Source organism: Spinacia oleracea, chromosome 6 (genome assembly GCF_020520425.1).
Source record: "Spinacia oleracea cultivar Varoflay chromosome 6, BTI_SOV_V1, whole genome shotgun sequence".
Taxonomy (NCBI): Eukaryota; Viridiplantae; Streptophyta; class Magnoliopsida; order Caryophyllales; family Amaranthaceae; genus Spinacia; species Spinacia oleracea.
In genome coordinates, this window is record NC_079492.1 from 140,424,958 (window position 1) to 140,451,901 (window position 26,944).

Consider the following 26,944-nt stretch of genomic DNA (forward strand, 5'->3'; position numbering starts at 1 on the left):
GAGATATCCGAAATAAGGTGACTTTCATTGTGTAATCGGGTTCAGCAGCTCGCGCGCGCGTGTTTTCACGCGCTGTATAAGTTTTTGTTTTTTTCTCTTTCCTCCCATTATTCTCCTGCAAACACGATTCCACCTTCTCTCTCCTCCCAACGACTCTCTGCCCCTTCTCTCTCCTAAACTCTCTGGGTTTTTTTTCTCCCTCCTAAAACCCTAATTTCACGGCTGGGACTCTGGGAGGCACAACCATGGATAGGTGGGCCACGATTTCTCTCGGTGATCCGTTGATGAGCCAAGATGGAGGTACGACGGTGGCGCTACATAGATCTCGCCGCCGATTTCTCTACCTTCTCAAACTCTTCGGCGATTTCTCTCCCTTCTCAGTTTGAGCTTGCTGTGGTGGAAGGACGGCGGCCGTAGCAACATCTGGAACAGATCTAGGCATAGTCCTTAATGCGTGGTACTCAACAGGATTTTACAAGTGATTCCCCTCCCTTTCCTTTTTCTTATCTTTAATGACGTATAGTTATGATTAAGTTTGTTTTAGTTAGGATTAAGTTTGTTTTAGTTAAGATTAAGTTTGTTTTAGTTAAATAATATTATTTAATTTTGCCATTCATGTCATGATTTGGGGCTCTTTAGTTAAACTTTTGTCCTATTTAGTTATGGAATAGGATGCTTTAGTTATATATTCTTCATTTATGTCAATTATTGACAGTAGTGATTTTGATTTCCAATTGATTCGACTGTCGAATAAGAATGGTTTATCTGTTATCAGAAGTGATAAAATTTAGCCCGTTCGGTTCTCTGACAATTAATCTTTCATGAATAGAGTATAGGATCACCCTGTGTAGCGAGCTGATGTAGTTTTCCCCGCTCCACCAATCCCAACGATAGAGGCAACAGAGAAGTATCTGAATCAATGGAGTTGTCAGACAGCGTTCTTATGATAGATTTTCCTTTCTGTGTCTCTCCCAGTTACAAGTTACAACATCAGTGATTATGTGAGACCCTGCTGTTTGAATGATATTCCCTGCCTGTGTTTGATGTGCAGACAGTACACTACCAAACTGGGCATAGTCTCTTGCAATGGAATCCAGTTTCTTCCTGATATCCTTGACTATCTGAGTATCTCTAAATCGGACTACAAGTTATACAGAAAAAAACAAGCATGCCTCTTTCATGAACCTACTTCCATCTGCGACTTTATATTTTGTTTTAGTTTTTCTTGCATCTAAGAAGTCAATCAGGCAGCAGCAGTTTTAGCTGTTGTTTAACAGATTTGGAACACTGCTTGTTGCTTTCGCAACCAATCTATTGCTAGTGTCGGTAGCCCTCTACATAATACATGCACTCTAATGAAGGGTGCTTGTTATATTATCCGTGCATTAAATATGCCTATTGTTGTTTTGCAGGCAGCAGCAAAGTGATGAAACTCCAATGGTCTGGGAAATGCTCCTCTATATCTACATCTTGTGTTCACCTGATTGGCACTACCGAAGCACAATGCCCACGTTCCTCTTCCTCAATGGTGTTATCTTTGTCGTTGTCCATTACCTATTCCATTTCAAGATAAGTTATAAAGCTCATTATGTGGTGCTTTGTCTCCTTTGCATCCCTCCGATGTACAAATACTACATCCACACAGAGGATCCTACAGCTAAGCATCTTGCAAAGCTTTATTGAGTCACTTTATTCCTTGTGAGCCAAAGTTGAATGGGTTTGACCTAAGTAGATTTCATGTAATTTTTGCTTTATGGTTTAATAGCTTGGTTTGCTTTTGTAAGCTAGTAACTAGAAAGTCCCTAGTATAGTAATACGTGTACCCATAAATTGTAACTACATATGATAAAAAAATTTAAAAAAAGTACAACTTTTATACTTTGTATTATATGACTAATTATTTTCATTGCTTAACTAATTGGTTGCACTGCTTAACTAGTTGAATTTCAGGCTTAACAAATGTTTTCTTTATATCTATAAACTTATTGGTTTCATTCCTTAACTAATTGATTACAATGCTTAACTAATTAGTTTCGTTGCTTAACTAATTGGCTCAAGTGCTTAACTAATTAATTTCATCTATATATTATACTAAAAGAGAGGAAATCAATGTGGTGATGACAAATGTCACTTATTGATTGGCCTCTCTTATAGATATTAAAAAAGTTATAAAAAAAAATCCTTGATTCTATAATAATTTTGTTAACTTTTGCCTCAAAAAATGTTTGATTCTCTTTTCCTCAAAATAAAACAAAGATTTCATTATATGGATAAGGAATATTTTAAAAAAAATTATATATCTTTTCTATATTTGGTAACAAATATAACCAATATAAGATTATCTTTTTATTAAAAATTAATCCATTATACGAAATACGTAGTAAGATTTTTATATAAAAAATTTAAGAGTAGTCTACTTATTTGTATTTCGTACTTACATAACTCGAAAACAAATAAATTAGAAAATCAATCAAGTATGAATAAGAGTGTATAAAAGAATTACAATAGTACTCTATAATATTTTAACAACTAAATGCGATAATTATAACCGTCATTGATTGTACTATTTTATACGTAGTATATTTAGCAACTAAATTCGATAATTCTCACCCCATTGATAGTAATATTTTACTAATTTAAAAAAAATTATGTACATAACTTATTTAAACATGAACAAAACTTGTGTAATCTAATCTATCTACTACTTTACTACCTAATTCCTAAAATTTTTAAATGCAACTATTTGATTTTTACACTAGCTATTATATTCACACGTAAATACCTCTACTTTTTCTGTTTTTTGGTGATTATTAATACATTATGATGAACTTAGTCATGTACTCCGTAGCAATTTGTTGGATTTGTCTAAACACTTACATAATACTAACATTTTTTTTATAGTTTTTACTAATCGATAATTTAATATATTAATAGTTGAAGTTATTTACTAACAACTGTGAAAATAAAACTGGTTTACCCAAAAAATTCGACGAAAATCTACCCAAAAAACTTGACAAAAATCAACCTAAAAAACTCGACCAAAATCAACAACAAACAACCCAAAAATTCGTCAAAAGTTCGACAAAAATCAACCCTAAAAATTTGAAACATGAACACAAAAATAAATTAATACCCAATTGATCTCAATATCACGATTTTGAGGTTTTATAGGTCAAATTCGACCATAAAAACTCTAGATTTAGAATTTTCATGGTCGAATTTCACGATCTAAAGCCATAATACGTATTCTACAGCTTTTGCTGGAGGGTGGTGGCGGTGGCGGAGGTGTGGTGGTGGTAGCGGCGATCTAGAATTTCAGTGTTCTTGAAAGAAACGTGAGAGGAAGATGAAAAATATATGAATGTAGGAAGATGGAAAATGAAGAACATCTTGATGTTCTTGAGAGAAACAGAGAGAGAAAAGGGAGAGAGGAAGGAGGAGAGAGAGAGAAAAAAGTGAAGGAGGTCCGAAAATGAAAAGAGAGAGATGAAGAGAAGGGCCGGTTGAAAAGAAGAGAGAGATGAAGATAAGGACGGGTGAATTGGGAAGAGGAAATGAATAAAATAAGGAAAGTGGTAAAATTAATGGTGAAATAAGGGTAAAATCTTAGGGTTTTTTGGTAAATAGTGGAGAATCTTAGGGTAATTTGGTAAAAAAAAACACAATGGCCAAAAATAGTAAAGATTCAGTAGGGGAACAACAAAAAGAATTGCCCAAAAAGGAAACGGGAACAACAGAAAGGAATGGAGGGAGTAGTAAAAAGAAAAATGATGCGCGACTACGTACTCCTTTCTACTTAAAAACGTCCCTCCAAATATTTTAGGTTAAGCAATTGACTTATATTTTAGTCGATTTTTAACAAACATATGTATACGGAGTACTATACAAAAAGAGAGGCAATTTGATATGGAGCTAACAAATACCACTCTGATTTGCCTCTTTTATAATATTGGTAACTAACCTATGAAATAATAATTAATATATTTTGTATATATTTTACCTAAAATCTTCTAATTATTTATAGTAATAATCGATTATACTACGAATTACTTATTTACCCATGTTAATAAATTTCTAATTTAAATCTATGTACTCCTTACTATACTAAAAGAGAGGCAAATCGATGTAGAGATGACAAATGTCTCTCTCTGATTTGTCTCTCTTATAACATAAATAATGACTAATTGTAAGTACTATCAAGTTTCATTTAGAAATTATGTCATATACTGAGTACGGATATGTTCGAACGTTCCTTTGTTCGATTAATTATTATTTGTACCAAAGAAAACTATTTGCATACAATTCCTAATAACTGATATAGAGAATCTTATAATAGTTTAACTTGGACTATCAATTATATTATTATAATACTATCAACTTTTTAAGAATTTGTGTCATATAATGAATACGGATATGCACAACAAAAGTTACTATTGATTTAATGTATTTAATAAGGTCGTCTCAAACATTTTGCATGCCCTTTGTTAACTAACAAAATGAGCCCTCTAGCCATATACTTTCTTTCGTACGAAGCATATACTTAATCTTAAATATCAAAAATAACATTTGCCACATTCTCATTATCGTAATATTTTATACGGAGCACGAATAATAATTTTTTCGCTCATATTATTGAAGTCTTAAGAGCATGTTGATTGGAATTTTGACTAATATATCGTAATCAACTATATACAAAGCCATAAGATCTATATGATTAATTTTCTTTATTATTAATATGTTTGCAATAAAAAATTATTTTTTATAAACTAATGTAACATATTGAAATATCACTATAAAATTTTGTGCAAAATATAATTTTATGTAAATGGTGAATCACACTTGATGATGGGCGAGTTTGGATTTTAAATTGGTCTGACGACAAAGTTAAACGTAGATGATTGACTAATGTTGACTAACAAAAAGAGATTTTTGGTGGATGGGTATAAGGATAACATGTACCCACCTTGGTGATGGGGCGAGTTTGAATTGATCGGATTTGAGAACACTCACGCAATCCTAATTATGTATGTCACTTTTAAATATATTTTTTAAAATATTATAGCTAATTATAATACAATCAATTTTGATAGTTCATAATAAATTTATGTCAATATATTTAAAATTTAGTTTAAAGAAAAATTGGATTATTTTATAAAATATAGTGATGTCAGATTGTCAGTGGGGCAGGTTTTTTGGGAGATCCCCCTGTGCATCCTCCCCAAGTGGGCCGCAATGGAGGAAAGTTTATTGGGTGATGGGGTTAAAAAATGTAATCGTCGCGGGTGAAGGGGTGTTGATGGATTTTAGATTGTACTTGCCCGAGTCGCTAATCCTTCATCTGATTGATTATGAATATATATAAAAAAATACTATTAACTTACATATTATAATGTTTTGTTTATTTAGTCAATAACTCTAACCAGACAAACGGATTTTCAGAGGCTCTACAATAGAGTTTTAAAATTCAAAACTCTCTTACCAAAAGGTGTTGAAGAGGGAATGCATTTTATTTTGTATCTCTCGAGATGGGGGTTAGGAGAGGTGGGTAGTGTTCCTATCGTGGATGGAGGGGATAAAGATGAGAATTGTAGGTGAGTGCGGGTGTGCAAGCCCTATTCCGTCTCAAAGTCATCTCTAACTCAATAAAGTAAATGGTCTAGATAGGTGTTAAGTGATCAGGTAATGAGGTAGACGGGGGTACGTAGCGAGTATTAAGTTGGTATTAGTGTATTACTATCGAAGTGAAGGGCGGGTGAGATAATTTTATGTTTGACCACCGAAACACCCACACACCAACGCATCAACCGCCCACACACCAACACAACAACCACCGAAACTCCCGTCGAAACTGAACAACACCACAAACAGAACGATCGAATCAAAAGAACCACCGCAACCGAACGAACAACAGCACCGTATTAATTCAAACTGAAAAATCCAACTGCACTAGAATTTACCACGAATAGCGCCCGTAACCGCCTGAGAAACCACCCGAAACTGCACCAAAACTGCACCCGTAACCGCCTGAGAAACCACCCGAAACCGCACCTAAAGCACCCTGAAACCGCCGTCTAACCTTCACCTAAAGAATCGTCGTCGGAATAGCCTTGTATGTCGCCGGAATATTGACGTGGAGCCCCTAATCGCCCATAATACGAAACCTAATCGCCCCTGTTGAGAGCATTTTATTATTATTATTATTATTATTATTATTATTATTATTATTATTGGTATATGTTTATATCATTGTTATTATATTTAATATTTTATTACTATTATGCCTTTAATAAAATATAATGTTGTTGTCGGTGCAATTAAAATCTATTATTTAAGGCATAAAACAACACTAACAAAATATTCAAATTGATCATGTCCAAATTAAAACCATTAAGTCCAGATCAGAAACGATATGATCAGGTCATATCCATATCAGAATTATTTTTTATAGATCAGAACCATTATATATACAGACTATAACTGATAGGATAAGATAATATCCAGATCATAACTGATCTGTACAGATCATGTCCAGATCTGCAAAGATCTTTTCTACATCAGAACCGATCCTTACATAACCAATATGTTCAGATCATAATCGATATGTCCAAATTATAACTGGTATAGATATCGACTCCATACAGATTATGTTCAGATCAGAACTAATCTGTACAGATCATGTCCAAATCAGAACTAATCAGTACAGATCATGTCAAGATCAGAACTGATCTGTACAGATCATGTCTATATTAGAACTGATCTGTACAGATCATGTCCTGATCAAAACTGATTTGTACTGATCATGTCTAGATCAGAACTGAATTGTACATATCATGTCCATATTAGAACTGATCTGTACAGATCATGTCCAGATCATGTCCAGATCATAACTAATCTGTACAGATCATGTCGAGATTAGAACTGATCATGTCTAGATCATAACTGATCTGTACAAATCATGTCTAGATCAGAACCAATCTGTACATATCATATCCAGATAAGAACTTATATGTCTAGATCATAACCGATCTATCTAGATCATGTATAGGACTATCTAATATAAGGAATAGTTAAATCATGAGCAAAGTCAAATAAATAATAACAATATTATAAATTTGTGTACCATTTATTTTACACGTAAGTCGTTTAATATTAATAAATGTAGATTTTTGTTTAAATTTAATTCTGAATAATCAGATCAGATCAGATCAGACCAGACCAGATCAGATCAGAAAAAATAAGATCAGATCAGATCTGATTAGATCAGGAGAAATAAGGTGAACTAAACAAGGCCTAAGTAGACTAAAAAAAATGGTGGACGAAATTACGAATCGTATATTATTTGCGTTAGCAACGAAAACTTAATCAGGTAGTATAGCAGTAGGATAATGTAGACCAGATCACGGGCCGTGCCACTGCCAGTCTTTGGCCTAAAGGAGGTTGGGATGATATCAAGTCGGGCTGCCAGCCCATCATTTCGGGCCGAGTTGTGTCAAACCACTTTATTAAGCCCACTAGATTAGATCCCGTGCACGCACGAATTTTGATACTTTTTTTCACAAAATATTTAACTAAATATCTCCCTAACTACTGCATAGGTATAACATTTTTAACATACTCGTTTAAATTTATTCATCTAATATGCATATTTAAAATGCTAATATGACAATTTGACAGAAATATTGAGTGATATATTTTCCATTATTAATATAGCGATTTGACTAAAATATTACCAATTTAGAATAATTATTATTACGTCGTATGTATTATTGCCATAATTTATAAACTAAAATTTGTTTTCATACATAAATAAGGAGTAGTTTATAAAAATAGGTAGAGAATAAAAGTAAAATAAAACAGATACATTTTTTTTGGGAAAATGGTTTTTGGCGGGAAAAAATCGCACCAGGAATTGACACGTGTCATTCTTGATGTCTCTTTTAATACTAGTAAATAGTAATAGATACCTGTTTTCTGCCAAAAGGAGCGGGTTATAGGCCTTCAGCTCATGTAATATTTTGTAACAGCATACCCCGGGGTGATCATCACCACCTGCACCTCACATCTATAATACCAGTTATGGGTTGCCCAGAACTCAGCCCAAAAATATTTAAACCTGGGTCGGGCCCATGAATCGGGCCTAAAATTCTGCTCAGATCCCGCTATATATCAGGCCAGGCGGCAGGACGGGCTTAAGATGATCCGATATAGGATATTGTAAATTTGTAATAAACAGTGTTGATATTAGCAAACAGCACTACTAGTTTTACTGCAGTTATAATGAATTTGGTAATGCTATGAAGTATTTTGGTCTGTCACTGTGTTATTTTGGGCGTGCTATGTGATTTATGGTGGTTCCAACCAAATATAAAAAATAAAAAGATAAACTAATGAGAAAACACAATTGACATGAGAATCTCTTTGCAGGTGTAACCAAGATATTAAAAAAGACAAATCTGCAAGTTTGGTGAAACTTAATTCTCTCCTAATCTTAGATCATTCTTTTCGGTTTTTACCAGTTTCATATTGCTTAATTTAACCCATAATTTCCTGTACTTAAACCCCCCAACATTAAACTTCTCCAGATCACCCCATTTTACTTTTGTTTCTAATACCTCTATTAGCAGTTTCATAATCAACTGCATGGCAGGGAGCATAGACATGACTACTGTACACTCGGTCGAATCGAACGGCATCAAAGACCAAACCCACCAGAAACCGGGAATCGATTCAAGAGGACTCCTCATCTCTTCCAAGGTACCAAAAGTGATGCCTCTAACAGCTGCTTCAGCTGATGGAGAGCCCATCCGAAGGCCTCGTGGAAGGCCCGCTGGGTCCAAGAACAAGCCCAAACCGCCAATCATCATCACGAGGGAAAGCCCGAATACACTTTGTGCGCACGCCATGGAGGTAAGCTCGGGTTGTGATGTCAATGAAAGCTTGATCACCTTTGCTAGAAAGAAGCAGAAAGGAGTGTGCATACTAAGTGGTACAGGGTATGTAACCAATGTTACTCTTAGGCACCCTTCTTCACAGGGCCCTAATGCCATTGTAACTCTCCATGGTCGATTTGAGATTCTCTCTCTCCTAGGATCCATACTTCCACCGCCAGTTGCACCGCCAGGGCTCACGGGTCTTACAGTTTACTTGGCGGGACCACAGGGGCAGGTCGTAGGTGGGGGAGTGGTGGGTGCCCTCGTTGCCTCCGGTCCTGTGGTTATTATGGCTGCTACTTTTATGAACGCGTCTTTTGATCGTTTACCTATTTGCGAGGAGGAGAATGAAGTTGCAGCTCAAAATCAATGTTACCAGAATAATCGCCGCCATCACTACCAGCATATTGATGTCTCTGATGTATGTGGTGCTCCCCAGAATTATATGAGCAATGGCAGGGCATTGCCTCCTGAAGTTTACTCCTGGGCTTCTGGTAGATCACTGGCAAAGACCTGAAGCAGGGCATTAAGGACTTTTACTATTACTTCTAACAATCTCGCCTTACTAGGAATAGTCTCTCCCAAGTAGTTAATCCTTCTGAGAAGTTCACATATTTAACAAATTTAGAAATGGCATAAACAAAGCAAGTTATAGACAGTCACAGACATGAGACATCGTATTATCGAATTTATATTTCACATTCAAACTAGGATTGGAAATTCTATGTAGGAAGCTATGAGAATGTGAATACTGTCAAATCTTTCATTCAGCTATTTCAAGCTTTGTTGCAGTTAATCAAATGATATCAGCACATTTACATAACGAAAGGTTTCGAGTTCTTAATGAAGCAGATTGCCTTGTATGGCATAGACAATTAAAGTAATAAACTTGTATATTGAACATAATCCACATACATAAAAGAGTAACAAAAGGTTGTCCAATGTAGACCACCTCTAGTTTCTATTTTTGGTCCTAATAATATACACAAAAGGAAAAGAAACCAATATCATTACCAACAAAATATAGATAATAACATACTGTACAATTTTTTTGAGTGTGTTACCAGAAGATATCATCCACTCCTGTTGGCCTGGACGACCTGTCTTCCTCGATTTCTTCCTCCATCTCCAACTCCGGTTCTTGAAATTCAGGCGATTCTACAGCAGCAAGATTCTTTAGATCCACAACTGAAAGCTCGTCTAAATGCCTGACAACCATATCTGCAGCACCAAGCTCATAGACGGGATGCTTGCTAGCAACAGCCACACACTTCATCCGGGCATCATGTGCTGCTTCCACAGTCTGGTTCGAGTTCCCAAACACAATGCACCTCTCCGGTATAAATTTCAGAAGTTGTGCCGCGTATATGAACATCTCGGGATCAGGCTTACCCCTGTGAACATCCTCAGCAGCAACAATCACACTGAACACCCCTTCAATCCCAATATCCCCAATTGCAGCCTCCAAAGTTTTTCTAGGGCGAGTAGAAACAAGTGCCATGGGAATTTTATATGTCATGAGTATATCCACAAATTCCCTAGACCCTGATCTCAAACTATAAATACCACCTTGTAATCTCTGATATATCTCCTCTTTCCTCAAACCCAACCTTCGAAGCTCACCTGGATCTCTAGACCAGCACAGGACTTCAGAAATCGCTTGTTCGTTTTTCATCCCTTCTACCCTTTTAAGTAGGAAAGTCGGTGGAGGTGTCTTTCCTTCTTCTTGAGAAAGAGTTAACCAAGCTTGCTTCTCAAGATCAGGATTATCATCAATTATAACACCTTCCCACTCAAATATAGCACCTAGCCAACCACAACCCATCCTTTCAAGCCGAAGCAAAGGGTTATGCAAAGATGGATTATCAGCCTTGTTATTTGGAGGCCAAACGCCCGGTATTGAATCAGTGTCAGAATCAATGTTATAGTTCCAAGTTCGTGGTATTTGTTCCTCTTCTTTAAAGGCGTAAGCCTCTTGTGTCAATTCCACTGCAAGAGCTACAATAGAACCCCTTGATCTCATAACTACCCTCTCAACTCTCTTCTTGTGTAAACATTGATTCAGAGCCATCTTTCCCCCTATTAACCTTGCCACCGGGAACCGGCAACTCCCCGTAGATTTTTTCCTGTAACTAGCATCCCCCGGACCTCGGCCACCGTATAGCGGCCGGTAGCCTACAAGAGATGTAGTTGCAATTGCCTCAACCATCATCACCAATCAATTACTTAATTAATCGAATTTACTAATCACTAATTCCCCTCTTCTCTCTTTCCCTTATTAAACCAATCTAGGTAATAGTTATTCACCAAAATAAGCTCAATTTCACCAGGCTGATTTTGATTATTGACCGATAAACCTAAACAATTTATCAAGTTCAACCAAATTTATGAAGCTCAACAAATCAAAGCTCTAAATTATAGTAAATAAAATCAAACACCCACAAAACCCATTAACCTAATTAATCTAAAAAACCCCAAACCAGATTATGTGTAGCTCAAATTCTTCAACTTTTAGGAAATCCACAAACCCCAACAATATTTACAACAAACAAACAGAAATAATTATATATATTATCCAGAAATCAAATCTAAATTATTATAAAAAAAAACCTATAGATATTATATTTACAAAGAGATAGGAGTGAGAGAGAGGAACCTGGTTTGCTGCTAATTTGGAGGAGATTTGAGAATTATGTAGAGAGAGAGGGAGAGAGAAATAAAGAGATTTTTCAGGAAATATATAAAAGGAAGGATCTTTATTTATTTATTTTCTAAAAAAAGGAAAAGAAAAGTTGAATTTGGATATAATTGTGGTGTACAAACAGCAAGGCTGCTTTTTTTCAATTTTTACGAGATTAATTTGGTAAAAATTATGACGTCACCTACTGGGTTTGGACCGCAAAAATAGGGTTTGATAACAGACACGTGTTTTATTATAGAGCTTTTAGTTTTGCTTTGTTGGATGAGTACGGAATACTACTTGCTTTAACTTCAAGGTTGGTCTTCTATTTAATGAAGCAATTCAATTCAATATGTCTTGCCCAAATTTATCTCTTTCTAACGAATCTAGATGATTGCCGAACAAGGAAAGTCTAAATATAATCTTATCCGTTTCTTTTTATTATAAATACTTTAATTTTGGGTCTTTTTATTGAATCTAACATGAAGTATTAATTGGTATCTTAAACAAAGTAAATGAGTAATGAATAATCTAATCTTTTATACCCATCCTCTTTTATTAGACCTAAGTGATCACCAGCTAACAAGGTCACCCTCCTACTTTCGTAAAAAAAAAAAAATTAGTACTAGCGTGTACTCTCATCTACTTCTCTCTCCAGAGGCTCTTGTAAAAAAAAGTTTAAAAAGAAATGTATTTTTTATAATGGACTTATGACAACGTGTCACATGGACAACTGAAATGGTGTACTATATGTTTTAGCTATTAGATGCAATAAAAGCGGATGAGTAACAAAGGTTGGATTATTAAAAAAAACAAACGCTCAAAAGTTGGATTATTCTCCTTTGGTTTTATGTATCTTCAAAAGAACAATGATACTCCCCCCGTCCCATAATTATTGTCATGTTTGACCAAAAACACGGATTTTAAGAAAAGTGGAATATAGTACATGAAAAAAGTGGAATAAAGTACAAATGATGATTGAGTTGTATGAAAAATTGGAATAAAGTACATGTGAAAGAGAATATAGGATATAGGAAAGTGGAATATAGTATATGGGTGGGGTTTTCAATACATTTTTAATTAATATAGTACATGAGAAAGTGGGGACCTTAGTATACAAAATTAGAAACAGAACTATAATTTTGGAACGCCCGATTTAGAAAACAGGACAATAATTTTGGGACGGAGGGAGTAATAATTAATTATTAAAAGAACACATAAAAATGTGAGCGGAACATAATTTTGACATACATTCTTACCTATTCTTTGTTTCAAGTGAGCCTGAAGTGAGCCTGAGAAGATTTTAATTTCTAATTAAATATCCTTAACTCTTTTATGTTTCACCATGGCATTTTTACGTGCAATTTTATGTCTGGTCATGGGTTGAGCCGTTGAGGACAAATTCTAATATATGCTCCGTATAAAAGGCAGTCTAACCAGTCTAATTAGTTCGATTATATAGCATTAGAGTTGATAATGTCGTACAATTAATAATAAAATAACTGATCATATCAAAATATTTAGTTGTGCATAGATCTTCATAAATTTTGTATAAGAATACAATACAAACATAATATTTCTGAAAAAATTATAAGGTGACAAATTTAAGACTAACTAGCTTAGATCCCGTGCGCGCACGGATTATGATCAATCTTTTTTACTCCCTCCGTCTCTTTTTGTTTTTTACGTATTCCATTTTGGGTGTTTCATTTTGTTCTTTACATTTCCTTTTATATTGTCACATAATGCATTAATATTCTATCATAATTTGTGAACAAATATTATTTTAGCCAATTAAATCCATTGGACATTAAATATTTCTCATTTTCCCAATGTCAGATTTTTGATAAAAGTGAAAACATTATAAATAAACGTAATTTTTCTTGTTTAAATAAAAAAAGTAGAGGAATATCAATGCACATTAAATAGTCGTTAAATCGCGTGAAAAACATCAAACGTAAAAAACAAAAAGAGACGGAGGGAGTATAAAATATTTAACTACATATCCCCAAACTACTACATAATTATAAATAGCATATTATATATGTGTAATATGCTATTTTGACCGTCATATCGAATAAATATGTTTTCTATTATTAATGTACCGATTTGACTAAAATATTATAAAAAAATATTTAGCAAAATTATTATTACGTGGTATCTACTATTGCCATAATTTTATAAACTAATATTTTTTCCATACATAGATAGTTTATAAAAAGGGTAGAGAATAAAAATAAAATAAACTAAGGTATATATTTTAGAAAAATATTTTAGGCGGAAAAATTTTACACCAGAAAGTGACCTGTGTCATTCCTGATGTCTGTTTTAGTATAAAGTAATAGATACAACCGGAAAAAAGTAGAAATAAAATAAAAATCATAGCTTAATTCTAGATATTATCTAAATCTACATCATCAAAGCTTGCTTTTATTGACTTGGTAAACACCTCCTCCCCCCAACACCAATTAGAGTGACAAGTCTTCTCCTACTTTTTCTTACCCAACTTGGAATATGATAACATTTTACTTCATATTAACATTTGTTTTTGATATGTTAGTTAAAATTTGAAGTAAGAATTAATACTGTATGAGAATAGCGTAAATGTAAAGTTGTCATAAGAAAGTTCTTTTTCTCACCGGTTGGCATAGGCATGTTTAATTTGTATAAATTGCATATCTCCATGTGCATAGTTTTTTTTTCTTGACGTACCAAAAAGCATGGAGCTAAATATGCCATGAATTAAAATGTCAAAGGCAATACTCAAATAGTACTCCATTTTAACAATACGAATGATTTACGCAATCAAATAAAAACATAACAATCTCATTCAATGGAAACAGTAAGTGTTACTTTTGTTCAAGTTTTTAAATAAATGTCAATGACTCAATGGATGACTACGTATAGTACTACTATTGATGCCTTCTAGAAACCAATTCGTAATTGAAGTCTGAATCAATTACTGTATAAGAAGTTTCTCCAGAGGAACTTGCTTGTTTATATGGAATGTAGTGGGTTATCGCTTTCCGATTTCCTCCATCTCCATCTTTACGGATTCTACAAATTTAGTTCATAACTTATAGCAAGAAGGGCGTCACTCAGATGTTACTCAGGCTTGAACGCTCTCATGCATCCTATTAGTTCATATCGGATCGATTTAATCGGATAGCGGATTGAAACAAGTCGAATTGAAATAGGGTTGACCGGGTTATAACGGGTTCGGATTCCTATTGGTTCAAGTTAATCAGTAGTCGGATGTAGTGATCCAAGTCAGATCAATTCGGATGATGATATCGACGATTTAATTAGTTAGAGGACAAAGATGATAACTAATTTTTTAAATTATTAAGAATTTAATTAAGGTCAATAATATAAGTTAGTGAGAATTCCGTAAATTGTATATAACTTGGTTTAATAATCGATAACGATAAACTAATAATGAATAAAGTTTATTATTAGTTCGTATCAACAAAACATGTATTAATTAATTAGCTAGTAAAGTTATTTATAAACGATAATATAATGGTGAACTAACAACTACTTAAATAAGTTTAGTTATCCTAGTAAGTGCATGATGCCACGAAAATCAAAGGGGATTGAGAGACTTTTTTTTATTACACTACAAAGAACAAATTGAAGAAAAAATGGAGAAGAAGATGGTGAAGAAGACAGAGGTAAGAGGAGAGAGAATAAGATTTTTTTTTTTAAATGTTTCTTAGTTAGGGGGGGGGGATTCTTGGAGGGAAAAACTGAAGGAAAAAAAAAATCGTTAAATGGGGTCAACACGTGGAGGTCAACGTCGGAAAATTGGCTTTGACCGCCGAGAACTGGGTCTTGGTCCCTATTCACAACAAAAAGACCTGATTTGGGTCCTATCTCACAACTTTTTTTTAAAATGTCCCTTGTCACAATTTTTGGATTATAAAAGGTCCTTTCTGACAAAAATCTCTTTTAATAATTGATTTTCAATTACATGGAAACATAATGAGGTCTCAAAAGTAAAAAAGAAAGTTTTGGTTCTAAAAGGTGAAAAAACGAAAAGGTTAATTCTTAAAATTTGGATTTGCTTTAACCTTTTAACCCAAAAAGACCTAACTTTTTAAAGTACTCTAGTTAAATTTGAGGATTATTCTTGTGTGGACTTGGTCCACAATAATATTAGTGTGGATCCAAAATCAATAATTTTCTCTAACACTCATTTACATATATAGAGACTTTCATATAGTAAGATTATTGACTATAATAAATTATACACCAAATTTTTTTAGATATAGTAACCGTTTTTTGAATCATAGTAACATTATGTATTTTAAAAGTGAATTGTGACTTAAAATCACATTATTCAAGCACAATATGTATCAACGACACCAATTTGATATTTTTATCATAATAATCCTAATAAACAAGCCAAAATAAATCTGGTACAAGTTGCTGACCTTTTTTTAGGCATTGTCCACGGTAAATTTAGTGTGGACCAAGTCCATTTAAGAATTAATGTAAGGGCGAAAAAGGAAATGAGGTCCCAAAAGGTGAAAAAAAAAGTAATAGGTAATACACGGTACAAAACCAAAAAGTTGAACCCTAAATATTAGAGCAACAATAAGGGGGGATTCTTATGTATTGCTCTTAATCTCTCTCATGTGTCACATAAGCACCAACTCAAAATAAGAGTCTCTTCCCCAAAAATTGTGGAAGTGGACTAACTCTTAACACTAGCTCTTATTCCATCTTACCATACTTTTTAATTTTATTTTCATGCAAAAAAAGAATGTAGCACTAGCTCTTATTTGTAATTAGCTCTTATTTCAGAAAGTTATCTTTCAAACTCTAATTAAGAGCCTCTCAATCTCCACCTAAGAGCTAACTCTTATTTGTTTTCTCTCTTTAAGAGCCCCTTAAGAAGTTAAGAGACTCTCCTAATTCATGCTTTTAGCTTAGCAAGGACTCTAACGTAATATTTGACCATTAATATATCCAATTTCATATCAGATAAAATTATTAAAGTTGATATGTTGAATATGTATATATCGAGATCCATCTAACAAAATCTCATATGATAATGTTATGATATACTTTATAATATAGTGTAAATTTATGATCAAAATTTGCATACTCCCTCGGTCCCTTTTTGTTCTTTACGTATTTCATTTCGGGTGTCTCGTTTTGTTCTTTAGTCTTTACATTGAGAAATTTTCCTTTTATATTACGGGGTATCAAATAAATGCCTTAATATTCTATCAAAATTTGTTCTCAATTACACTTTTTTAGGACATTAAAACTTTATCATTTTTTCAATGTCAAATTTTTAATAAAAGTGTAAATATTAAGAGGGTGTTTGGTTCGCGGTTTCTAGGTATGAGGTATGAGTTTAAAATGGTCTAAACTCATACCATGTATTTGGTTAGAGTTTTAAACACATACCTCAACCCCCAAAGTATGGGGTTTAGAAACCCGGGGGGGTGGGTATGACTCATACCTTTACTCTAGTTATCAAACAAAAGGAAAAAATACTCATCCCTAATTCGAACCAAACACAAGTTATTATCATTTCTGATTCCAACCCCTTACCAGTTTGCGAACCAAACGCCCCCTTAAGAATAGAAGTGATACTGTATGGTAATCCATTTACTCTCTCCGTCCCAAAATATAGTGCACGTTTGACTATAAATACGAGAATTAAGAAAAATGATAACATAGATTATAAAACAATACTCCCTCCGTTTCTTTTTGTTTGTTACGTATTCATTTTAGGGTGTTTCACAATGTTTGTTACGTGGGATGTTATAACAGATGCAAAGAAAGAATAAAGAACATAATAAAGAACGCAGAGAATTTTAAGTGGTTCACTAACAATGTGTTAGCTACGTCCACAGGCAGAGGGGAAGAATTTTTTATTGATCTTGAGGAGTACAGATTACAGAATACGACTAGGTTATGACCTAAAAAGTTTATATAGTACTCTCTAGACAGATGCGGAAAAGCCCAGAAAATAGGCCCAAAACAGATAACCCTAGTCCAGAATAACAGATACCGGTGCTGGGGCGTTGCAGTAAGGGGCTTGACCGATTCAAGGCATTATTCTAACATGGGAGAATCTTTCCTTTTATAAATTTATTATATTGTCATTTTTTGTGCCAGCTTTTAGTTTTAATTGGTCCAATTTTTTCAACTCATTAAATTTCTTTACAATTTCCAAGTATGTTAAGTTAGCAATCTGTGTGCTTTTCCATTACTGGTTCGTTTTGATAAATAAAACAATCTTATTGGTTATTGTAATGATTAATGGATTGAAGTTTTACTTGGGTTTATTTTTTAACAAAAAAGAAAAAAAATCTTTATTATACGTTAATAAACGTGCAAAAGTCCAAACGTAACAAACAAAATGAAACGGAGGGAGTAATTATTTGCCCTTTCAAGATAAAATACATGTTAGGTGACTGACTTTTAGGAAGAGAGAAATTAGGGATCAAAGGTGTGTACATAATAAATGAGCCTCAAAAACATAAAAATCAAACACATGGGTTGAACAAAATTCAGAAAATACAATTTTCAAAGTAAAAATTCTGACCTTTTTAATGTTTCAAAATAGAAATAGGCATATTATTCAGAGACACCATTTTAGAAAAACAGACACTATATTTTTGGTCAGAGAGAGTATAAGAGTACCTCTCGAACGAGTCCGGATCCTATAGTGTTTTAATAAAATTCTACAAGATAGAGTTGTATCTAAACCATACATTTTAAAATCAATAGATCACATTGATGAGAAAAAATGAGAGAATTTTTGAAAAGATAATATATTAATTATTAATTTTTTAAAACTCAATGGTTGACATTACCATCCGGAACAAAATAAGTTAACTCTATTCCTCCGAAGCTTTGGCGGGGGAAACCCGTTTTTCTGTAACCCAGAGAAAGGAAAGAAGAAAAATGGTGGGAAAAAGGGCGACTGAGAAAACGAAGCTTCTTACTGAAATCGAAGAACCCACCATTCGAGAACAATCCATAAATTGCAGTGAGAGTGAGCAAGAATTAGAAGATGATGCAGTACCAATTAGCGAGGTTATTAGGGTTTCTGAAAACGGGATTGAGAGAAAGAACCATTTCAGTGCTTTTCAATTCGATGGAAATCATTTTAAACTTGTAAGTTCTTCTTTCATTTCTCTCAATTTTGGGGGGTTTTGTTGTTTTTGTTGTTGATGTACTTCGGTCTTTTTGTTTGATCTTGTATTAGGTGATGGGATATTGAATTGAGTTTTAGGATTGTAAAATTAGACGATTTCCAGAAAGATGACGGCCTTTTCATTTCACATTTCAACCTATTATGCAATAGGTTTGTATTGGATATGAAAACATTGATTAGACCTTCAATTTAAACTAGCATTGACATTATCGATTCGGTTGGTTGTTTCATGCTAGAGGTTTGGTGAATTGGCTACTGATTAATGGCATAATGTAGGTACTTTGATTTGCACATAAAGTAGTTTTTATCTCTAAGTAGAGTAAATTGGAACGAAGGGAATATGTTATACGACTCTCTGATTGCTACAATTCCATGGTATTCCTGTATGCAAACATGGGAACAGTTACAAAGTGCATGATATTTCACCGGTGATATGCTCATGTTAAAGTTTTGGAGGACATTAGTCTGCTGCTTAGAAGTTTTATGTGGGTCATATTACACTCATTGTGAGGCCAACTGTGCTACCAATTTGGCTTGTTAACCGTGGAATTTGTCCAATGCTGTTTGTTATGTGTATAAGGGATTTTGGTGGTTAGCCTTTTGATGATATTCTAAGTTCTGATGTTTTCGGTTTTGTTCTCAACAGCAGGGTATCCTAAAAACAATATTGCCTTACCTTCTATATATTGTACTGGTCCTGCCGGAAACAAGTCCAAATATACAAGCAATCAGGCAATATTCAACGTATATATTTTTCTGGCAATATAAGTTTAAGAAAACTTGGTTTCATCACTTTTATCTATGCGGCTATACCATTAGAGTCTTAGTGATTGATACTTACTGAGATGTAAATCGTTTTTATCTTATGTACCCTTCTTACGAGAACATAGACAGAAACTTGGAACTTTGCACTCCAATGGCATTTGAATGTCACATTGATGAGAACTTATTGAAATCACTTAGAGATGGTGAGGGTGAATGTGCTCCTACATAATAATTTTGCCTCAACTAATCTGTTTGTGGCCTCCCAAATTTTTTCTTGTTTATTGAAAATATTATGTTTTTTGGTTACCTTCCCTGATCTAGTCTGGTCCTTAGTATAATGCAGCCTTTCTCAACTCTGACTCTCTTTTTAAATCGTGTCGTCTTTGGGTGGTTTTCTTTGTTTGATTCACCCAAAGATGACTACACTATACCATTTTTGTGGCTTTTTTTTTTTTTCTTTTCCATTTTTAGTATTTTTTCATCTTTGGGTGGTTTTAGTATTTGTTCTGTGCTGTTTGTGGTATAGCTGCACTTGACCATTTTTATGGATTTTTTCATTTTTTGTTTCATTTATACTCCTTGAACAAAACTTCAAACCAAGAAAAGAGCAGGATAAATGTTGAGCTGAATCTTTGTGATCAAATCCGTATGAGTTTTTGGTACTTTCATGGGTTGGTTACCATGTTTATAAACTTAGCAAGTCATTGATTAATTTCTACCATGTGTAGTTCTCTATTTTATACACCACTTTCCTTTTCTATTGTTGGTACAATTTTTGGAGTATCATGAGATTCATGACTTGTTGAAGTATCAAATAATAAGAATTTGTACTTTCAATATTGGCAGTTAGTGATATTGTTGAGATTTAGGGTGTAAGAAAATGTAAAGCTGTAGTATTTTATAGTTTGAGGACAACTCAATACAGTCATACAGGGCTGAAGCTGGGTGTTGCATAAAGTTGGACTTTATGATTGTCACGGAATTTTTCTTGTTTTTCTTTGATGTGAAACATTATTGTGGTACCTGGATTTGCAAAGGACAAACAGAGATGTTTGTGTACAGATGAAAAGCAATATCACAAGGGGTGATCTCATGGTCTTTTGAGTTATTGGGGATTTATTAATAGTCGCAGAACATGCTACCTTCTCTTTCTTTGACCGTCTCAATTGATCTCGCTCTTGACCCTAGCAAAGCTTCTCTGCTTTGCACACAACTTTAGAAGGTTTTAGTCCAATCAAAGAGTGGAAAAGTTTCTGTTCCTTCTCCTCCCCTTCTTAAGCTAACTTCCAAACTGCTAGTTTTTTTTATGGAAAGATGAGTTGCTTTTGGTTTTTATGATCGGCATAAGTTCCAAATTAAGTTTCTGATTCTGATTAAACAGCAGTGTAGTCTGAGTTCTTTTTTGTACAATTGTGTTATCAACATAAGTCATTTGCATGCAGGAGGACACTGTACTCGTGACGCCAGAGGAGGGGAAGATTAAGCCTTCTGTCACAATCATCAAGGTAAGCGCACCTCGTTTCTTGCATTCTTAGGCATGATGACCTTATCTAAATAGACTCTTTCTTAGGCAACAAATTGGTTTGGTTGTGCACAAAGCATGATATTAGTTTTGGACAATGAGAAATATTGAAAACTCTTGTGCGTTTTTGGTAATTAGTATAACTGCTTACTAACCACAACCACACACACACACAGACAAGGAGACACACACACTAACACAGAAAGACAAGGGGACACACACACTAACACAGAAAGACAAGGAGACACACACACTAACACAGAAAGACAAGGAGACACACACACACACACTCTAAGACAAGGAGAAGAAGTTTGTTACTTATCTGGTGTGCGAGAACTAGGATAAATATTCTTGGTTTAGAAAGTGTTGATGAACAACAGACTCTTAGGCTTTAAAATACCATTTGTGTTATCTTCTTTAGTAAAGGACTCGTGGATTCCGTACAATCATAGATTTTCCAATAAATATTTTCTTTTACATGTCATATGGTTTTAGACTACGTTTGCTGGAAGTTTATGCAATTACTCCAGTGGTTTCTTAGATTGGAATGACCTTGTATAGTAGGTTCCTTACTGCGTATGATGTTTCTGGGAAAGTGTCTTGTTTATGCTGGTTATCTGCTGATCCTCGGTTTACTCCAAGTATAATGCTCTTCAGCAGCTTTGCTTTTTCAGTTTTACACAATTCTAATAACACAACATCAAATAGCAATGCCAGGTGGCCAGGTAGATGTGGGTCTTTTATTGGACTTGAGCAAATTTTACATTTTTTCGAATGTTTTTCTTGTTATTGTAAAGACTGCTGCTGGGTCATGGGGGAAGGGCTAATACATGATTACATTAATACTTCATGCAATCAACAAAGTGTAGATGTGGATGTGTGGATCCTTCTTTTATTATTCATATGGACAGTTATATTTTCTGATAATCTGATTTTTCAAGGTAATCTGTATGGTAATATCTTTTAGTTCATACTGAGAATTTGAACTAGTATAACCTTGCAAAGGCTATGTTCTTTTCGCATTATGGATTTATGGTTGCCTGTTGAATTTATGGCTGCATTCTTGAGTTAATATTTTTTTCTGGTGCTTTTGATGATGTTAGGACATTTTCAAAATCGAAGGCGAGGGTTTGATGGTAAGAGCACAGCGATTTTATCGGCCTGAAGAGGTAAAGAAAACGGGGGGTGGAACCTGGGAATCACGTGATGCAAGGGAGCTTTTTTACAGTTGTCACCTTGATGAATTCCCTGCTGACGGTGTGATGCATGAGTGCGTGATACATCTTGTGCCTCTTCACAAGCCGTTGCCTGATCGTAAAGAAAACCCTGGGTTCGTCGTACGCAAGTTCTACGACTATGTCAATCAGAAAGTACGAAGTCTTACTGACAAAGACTGCAAAGGTGTCTTGCCTCGGTCAGTATAGACTATAGAGTCTACATATGCTGATATGCTTACTTTTACACATGCTGTTTGTTAGACTGGATGAAGGAAACACTAAGTTGCCAAAGGAACTTTGTGCCTTACTGAGTATAGAATAGTTCAAAGGTATATATGCTGGACAGATTTTGTAAATAGGTTACCAAATTACTCATAAAACAATCTTATGGAGAAGTACAGATGTTTGTGGTCCATTTTGGTTTGGTCAAGTTGTCTGGATTCTCAACAAAGGGGGTATACTGTTGTTTTCCTACTCTGTCTAATCTTATCACCTTCATAATTTCTTGTCATGCAATCTTTAGTCAAAAGCTCTTAATTACACTTGGTATACAATACTCCATAATTATTGTAACACAGATTAAAGGTTATCTGATATAATGTAAAATCTTCCAGAATCATGCATAATGTGAATTATACAGGTATCAAAACATGTTACTCTGTACTCCATAAAAGTTACTGTAATTGGGTAAAAGTTATCACAATTGTACAATAAATTTAATGTACATTGGTTGCACGAAAAACACGTTTTTTTTCATTTCCTACCCATATCTTTATCCACTAAACAACAATGGATTTGCATTTGAGTATTTGACCCATCTCTTAAACAATCACCCACTCTTTTTAGAAACAAGCTTTGGAATTACTTGCCCAAAAAAAATCAAGCTTTGGGATTGGAGGGGGAAAACCATTTTTCTTAAATCGGAAAAAATAAAAATGGTGGGAAGAATTGTATCTCACAACGACAATAGAGCTGAAATCAAGAAGACACAGCTTCTTAATGAAACCCATAAACCCACAATTGAAGAACAATCCAGAAATTGCAGCGAGAGCGAGCAAGAATTACAGAATGGTGCTGAGCCAATTGGCGAGGTTATTAGGGTTTCTGATAATGGGATAGAGAGAAAGAAGCATTTCAAGGCTTTTGAATACGATGGGAATCTTTTTAAACTTGTAAGTTCCTTCTTTCATTTCTTCATTTTTAGGGTTTCTTTTTTTTGTTTTTGGCTGTTTGCTTATTTAACTTTAAAATCTGGGTTTATTGATTGGTCTTGTGTTGGATGATGGTAGTTGAATTGAGTTTTGAGGTTGTAGAATTAGACAATTTCCAGAAAGATGACGACTTTCATGTCACGTTTGAACCCACTATGGCTTTATGCAATAGGTTCTATTGGACATGAAACCATTGATTAGACCTTCAATTTAAACTAGCATCGTTGGTTTCGACAGTGTTAATCGATTTCGTTGGTTGCTTGATGCTAGAGGTTTGGTGAATTGGCTAGTGATTAGCCCTTATCTCACTCATTGTATAATGTAAGTACTTTGATTTGCAGGGAAAGTAGTCTCATCTCTAGGTAGAGTAAATTGGAACGAAGTGAGTATGTTGTACTGCTCTTTGATTGCTACAAAACCATGGTATTCCTGTATGCAAACATGGGAACAGTGACAAAATTCATGATATTTTACTGATGATATGCTCATGTTAAAGTTTAGAGGACATTGGTGTGTTGCTTAGATGTTTATGTGGTTCGTGTTACACTCATTTATCGTGAGGCAAACTGTGCTACCAATCTGGCTTGCTAAAGGTGGCATTTTTCTGATGATATCTGTTAGGTGAGGGATTTTGGTGGCTCTTTTTGATAAGATTCTAAAACCCATTTTGCCAAGCTCTTGATTAGTTTCTACCATGGCCTCTTGAGTTATAGGTGATTCATCAATTTGCCTTTGTATCACTTTTATCAGTTTATGGTAACTACACTTGTGTGGAAAGGGCATAGTCTCAGAACATGCTACCTTTTCATTATTTGACCCTCTCAATTGATCTCGCTCTAAAGTTTAGCAAACACAATTGTCTTTACATTGCACACAACTTTAGAAGCTTTTAGTCCAATCAAAGAGGGAAAAGTTGATCCTTCCTGTTCCTCTCTCCCCTCCTTTAGCTAACATCCAAACAAGGGAAAGACTAAAAGACTTGAATAAATTGCTTGTTTGTTTTTATTGAAAGATGAGTTGCTTTTAGTTTTTAGTGTCAGCATATGTTCCAAATTAAGTTTCTGATTCTGATCAAACAACTGTGTACTCTTGAGTTCTTTTTTGTGGAATTGTGTTATCAACTTAAGTCTTTTGTATGCAGGAGGACACTGTTCTTGTGGTGCCAGAGGAAGGGAAGGTTAAGCCTTCTGTCACAATGATCAAGGTAAGCTCACCTCGCTTCTTGCATTCTTAGGCATAATGATTTATCTTTTAGATATATATCTAAATAAACAACTCCTGCATATGATGCTAATTGGTTTGGTCGTGCGCAAAGCATGCCGTTAGTTTTGAACATTGAGAAAAACTCTTGTGCGTTTTTGGTAATTGATATAATCGGTTAGAACTAGTATAGACTTGCAAATGCTAAGTGGGTTTTGTTTCCCAAAAATATCGTGGAAAACCATCGTATTTCTGCGCACGTTGTATTCTTTTCATTGATATAATTCCTCTCTATCGAGTATGGAGTGGATTACTTCCTCCGTTCCTAAATAGTTGCACCGTTTTGACTTTTGACACTATTCACTTGTCTTGCTTTGACCTCACTTTTCTACTAATAAATAAAATTAAAAATTATTATACAAAGTATTATTAGGTTTGTCTTAATATATATTTTAAATACATCAACTTTTTATAATTTTTACTAATACATAGCGTTGGCAAACGTGAAAGTCAAAACGGTGCAACTATTTAGGATCGGAGGAAGTATTTAGCTAGCTAGATATTAATCTTCACAATGCCCCTTTCTTGAGTTTAATTTTTCTGGTGCTTTGCACGATGTCAGGACATTTTCCAAATTGAAGGCGAGGAGGGTTTGATAGTAAGAGCACAGCGATTTTATCGGCCTGAAGAGGTAAAGAAAACGGGGGGTGGAACCTGGGAATCACGCGATGCAAGGGAGCTTTTCTACAGTAGTCACCTTGATGAATTCCCTGCTGACGGTGTGATGCACGAGTGCGTGATACATCTTGTGCCTCTCCACAAACCGTTGCCTGATCGTAAAGAAAACCCTGGGTTTGTCGTACGCAAGTTCTACGACTATGTCAATCAGAAACTACGAAGTCTTACTGTCAAAGACTGCAAAGGTGTCTTTCCTCAGTCAGTATAGATTATCCATGTGCTTGCTGTTTCATATGCTGTTTGTAAGACTAAACGAAGGATATTGTAACATACTCGTACTACTAACCTCCCACGGAGTAATTCATGAATCAATTATTATTATGAGATGTACTGAATTACTGATGTTTGTCACCACTTTAGGTTTAATCAAGATATCTTGACTTTCAATTTGCAATCCCACTTGCATGGACCCGGTCCACGGTATAATTAGTGTGGACCAGGGTATTTTCGGAAATAAGAAGTGAGTCCAGGAGTATTTCACGTGACTTAATCCACCTCCTTCCCCTTATTTCTCTCTCTTCCCACCACACCACCCCTTCCATTTTCTCTCTCCTCCCTTTCTCCCATGGCTTCCAAAGAGGACTAACCTATCTACAACGACGACGATTTCGACGATGATGATGATGATGACAGTGAGCCTCTCAATAGTGGTGTTCTTGACGATGATGTTTAGATTAACAAATTACAGTGACAAGATTTCAGCCGGTGAAAATCATAGACTGTTCAAAGGATACCTTATAATAATTACAATACAGTAATGAAGAGAAATTATTCAAATTATTGATCCAAACGAGAAGCCGTAATGGAGCAAAAGCAGGACGACCATATTGGTTTTTCAATTTTACACTTGGAACTTTACTGTGTGGTTCTTAGTTCTTAATCTCAAGCCCAGTATGCTACATTATTGGGAACTTTAAGGATTCAATCCCCTTTGCAAAATCAAAAAAACATAAATAATGGAAAGCTTGGTGTCTTATAGTTACTCTAATAGTCATACAGTAACTTTAAATTTATAATTATAAATATATGTGATATAGTTTCTGCATATATGATATAGTAACTTTTATGTTTATATAGTTATACTTATACGTAATATAGTTACTCAAATAGTCATAAAAGTCATACATATGTAATAAATTTAAAAAGAGTAACGATATTATCTAGAGAGTAATTAACTATAACATATATGTAATATAGTTACTAGAATAGTCAAACAACAACTTTAAATTTATAATTATGAATATATGTGATATAGTTTCTTCCTGATCATATAGTAACACTTATATTGATATAGTTATACTTATACGTAATATAGTTACTCAAATTGTCATAAAAGTCATACATAGTCTTACATATGTAATATAGTTAAAAAGAGTAACTATATTATCGGGAGAGTAATTATAACATTTAAAGAGTAGCTATACATAAATTCTTATTTTTCATGTCCTTCAAACAAAAAAAGTAAATTATAGAAACTATATGTTCTGTAAAGTAACTA

The 26,944-nt window shown here is 34.3% G+C and overlaps 3 protein-coding genes and 1 long non-coding RNA gene across 6 annotated transcripts; 3 read left to right on the forward strand and 1 right to left on the reverse strand.

The window, feature by feature from the left end:
* Positions 1–107: 107 nt before the first annotated feature.
* Positions 108–1,914, forward strand: LOC110778673 (uncharacterized). Its single transcript, XR_002530902.2, has 2 exons — positions 108–478; positions 1,413–1,914. It is a non-coding gene; the product is annotated as an uncharacterized lncRNA (long non-coding RNA).
* A 6,632-nt stretch (positions 1,915–8,546) lies between these two features.
* LOC110778092 (AT-hook motif nuclear-localized protein 16) lies at positions 8,547–9,596 on the forward strand. Its single transcript, XM_021982653.2, has one exon. It carries the CDS (start codon positions 8,641–8,643, stop codon positions 9,445–9,447), a length of 807 nt encoding a protein of 268 aa, XP_021838345.1. The 5' UTR covers positions 8,547–8,640; the 3' UTR covers positions 9,448–9,596.
* Positions 9,597–9,805: 209 nt separating this feature from the next.
* Positions 9,806–11,743, reverse strand: LOC110778678 (5-amino-6-(5-phospho-D-ribitylamino)uracil phosphatase, chloroplastic). 2 transcript variants are annotated; one of them, XM_021983246.2, is made up of 2 exons: positions 11,587–11,735; positions 9,806–11,105 (listed from the first exon to the last, which is right to left on the reverse strand). In XM_021983246.2, the coding sequence occupies exon 2, from the start codon at positions 10,999–11,001 to the stop codon at positions 9,991–9,993; it is 1,011 nt and encodes a 336-aa protein (XP_021838938.1). In that variant the 5' UTR covers positions 11,002–11,105; positions 11,587–11,735; the 3' UTR covers positions 9,806–9,990. The 2 variants fall into 2 exon arrangements, with proteins under 2 accessions (XP_021838938.1, XP_021838933.1); XM_021983241.2 differs by having other exon boundaries at positions 9,806–11,743.
* Positions 11,744–18,458: 6,715 nt separating this feature from the next.
* On the forward strand, positions 18,459–25,772 carry LOC110778692 (uncharacterized). 2 transcript variants are annotated; one of them, XR_008923433.1, is made up of 5 exons: positions 18,459–18,753; positions 21,001–21,063; positions 22,184–23,469; positions 24,650–24,712; positions 25,331–25,772. XR_008923433.1 is itself a non-coding variant. In XM_021983253.2 (3 exons), the coding sequence occupies exons 1-3, from the start codon at positions 23,233–23,235 to the stop codon at positions 25,652–25,654; spliced, it is 624 nt and encodes a 207-aa protein (XP_021838945.2). In that variant the 5' UTR covers positions 23,097–23,232; the 3' UTR covers positions 25,655–25,772. The 2 variants fall into 2 exon arrangements, 1 of the variants encoding a protein (XP_021838945.2); XM_021983253.2 differs by lacking the exons at positions 18,459–18,753; positions 21,001–21,063 and having other exon boundaries at positions 23,097–23,469.
* The last annotated feature ends 1,172 nt before the right edge of the window (positions 25,773–26,944 follow it).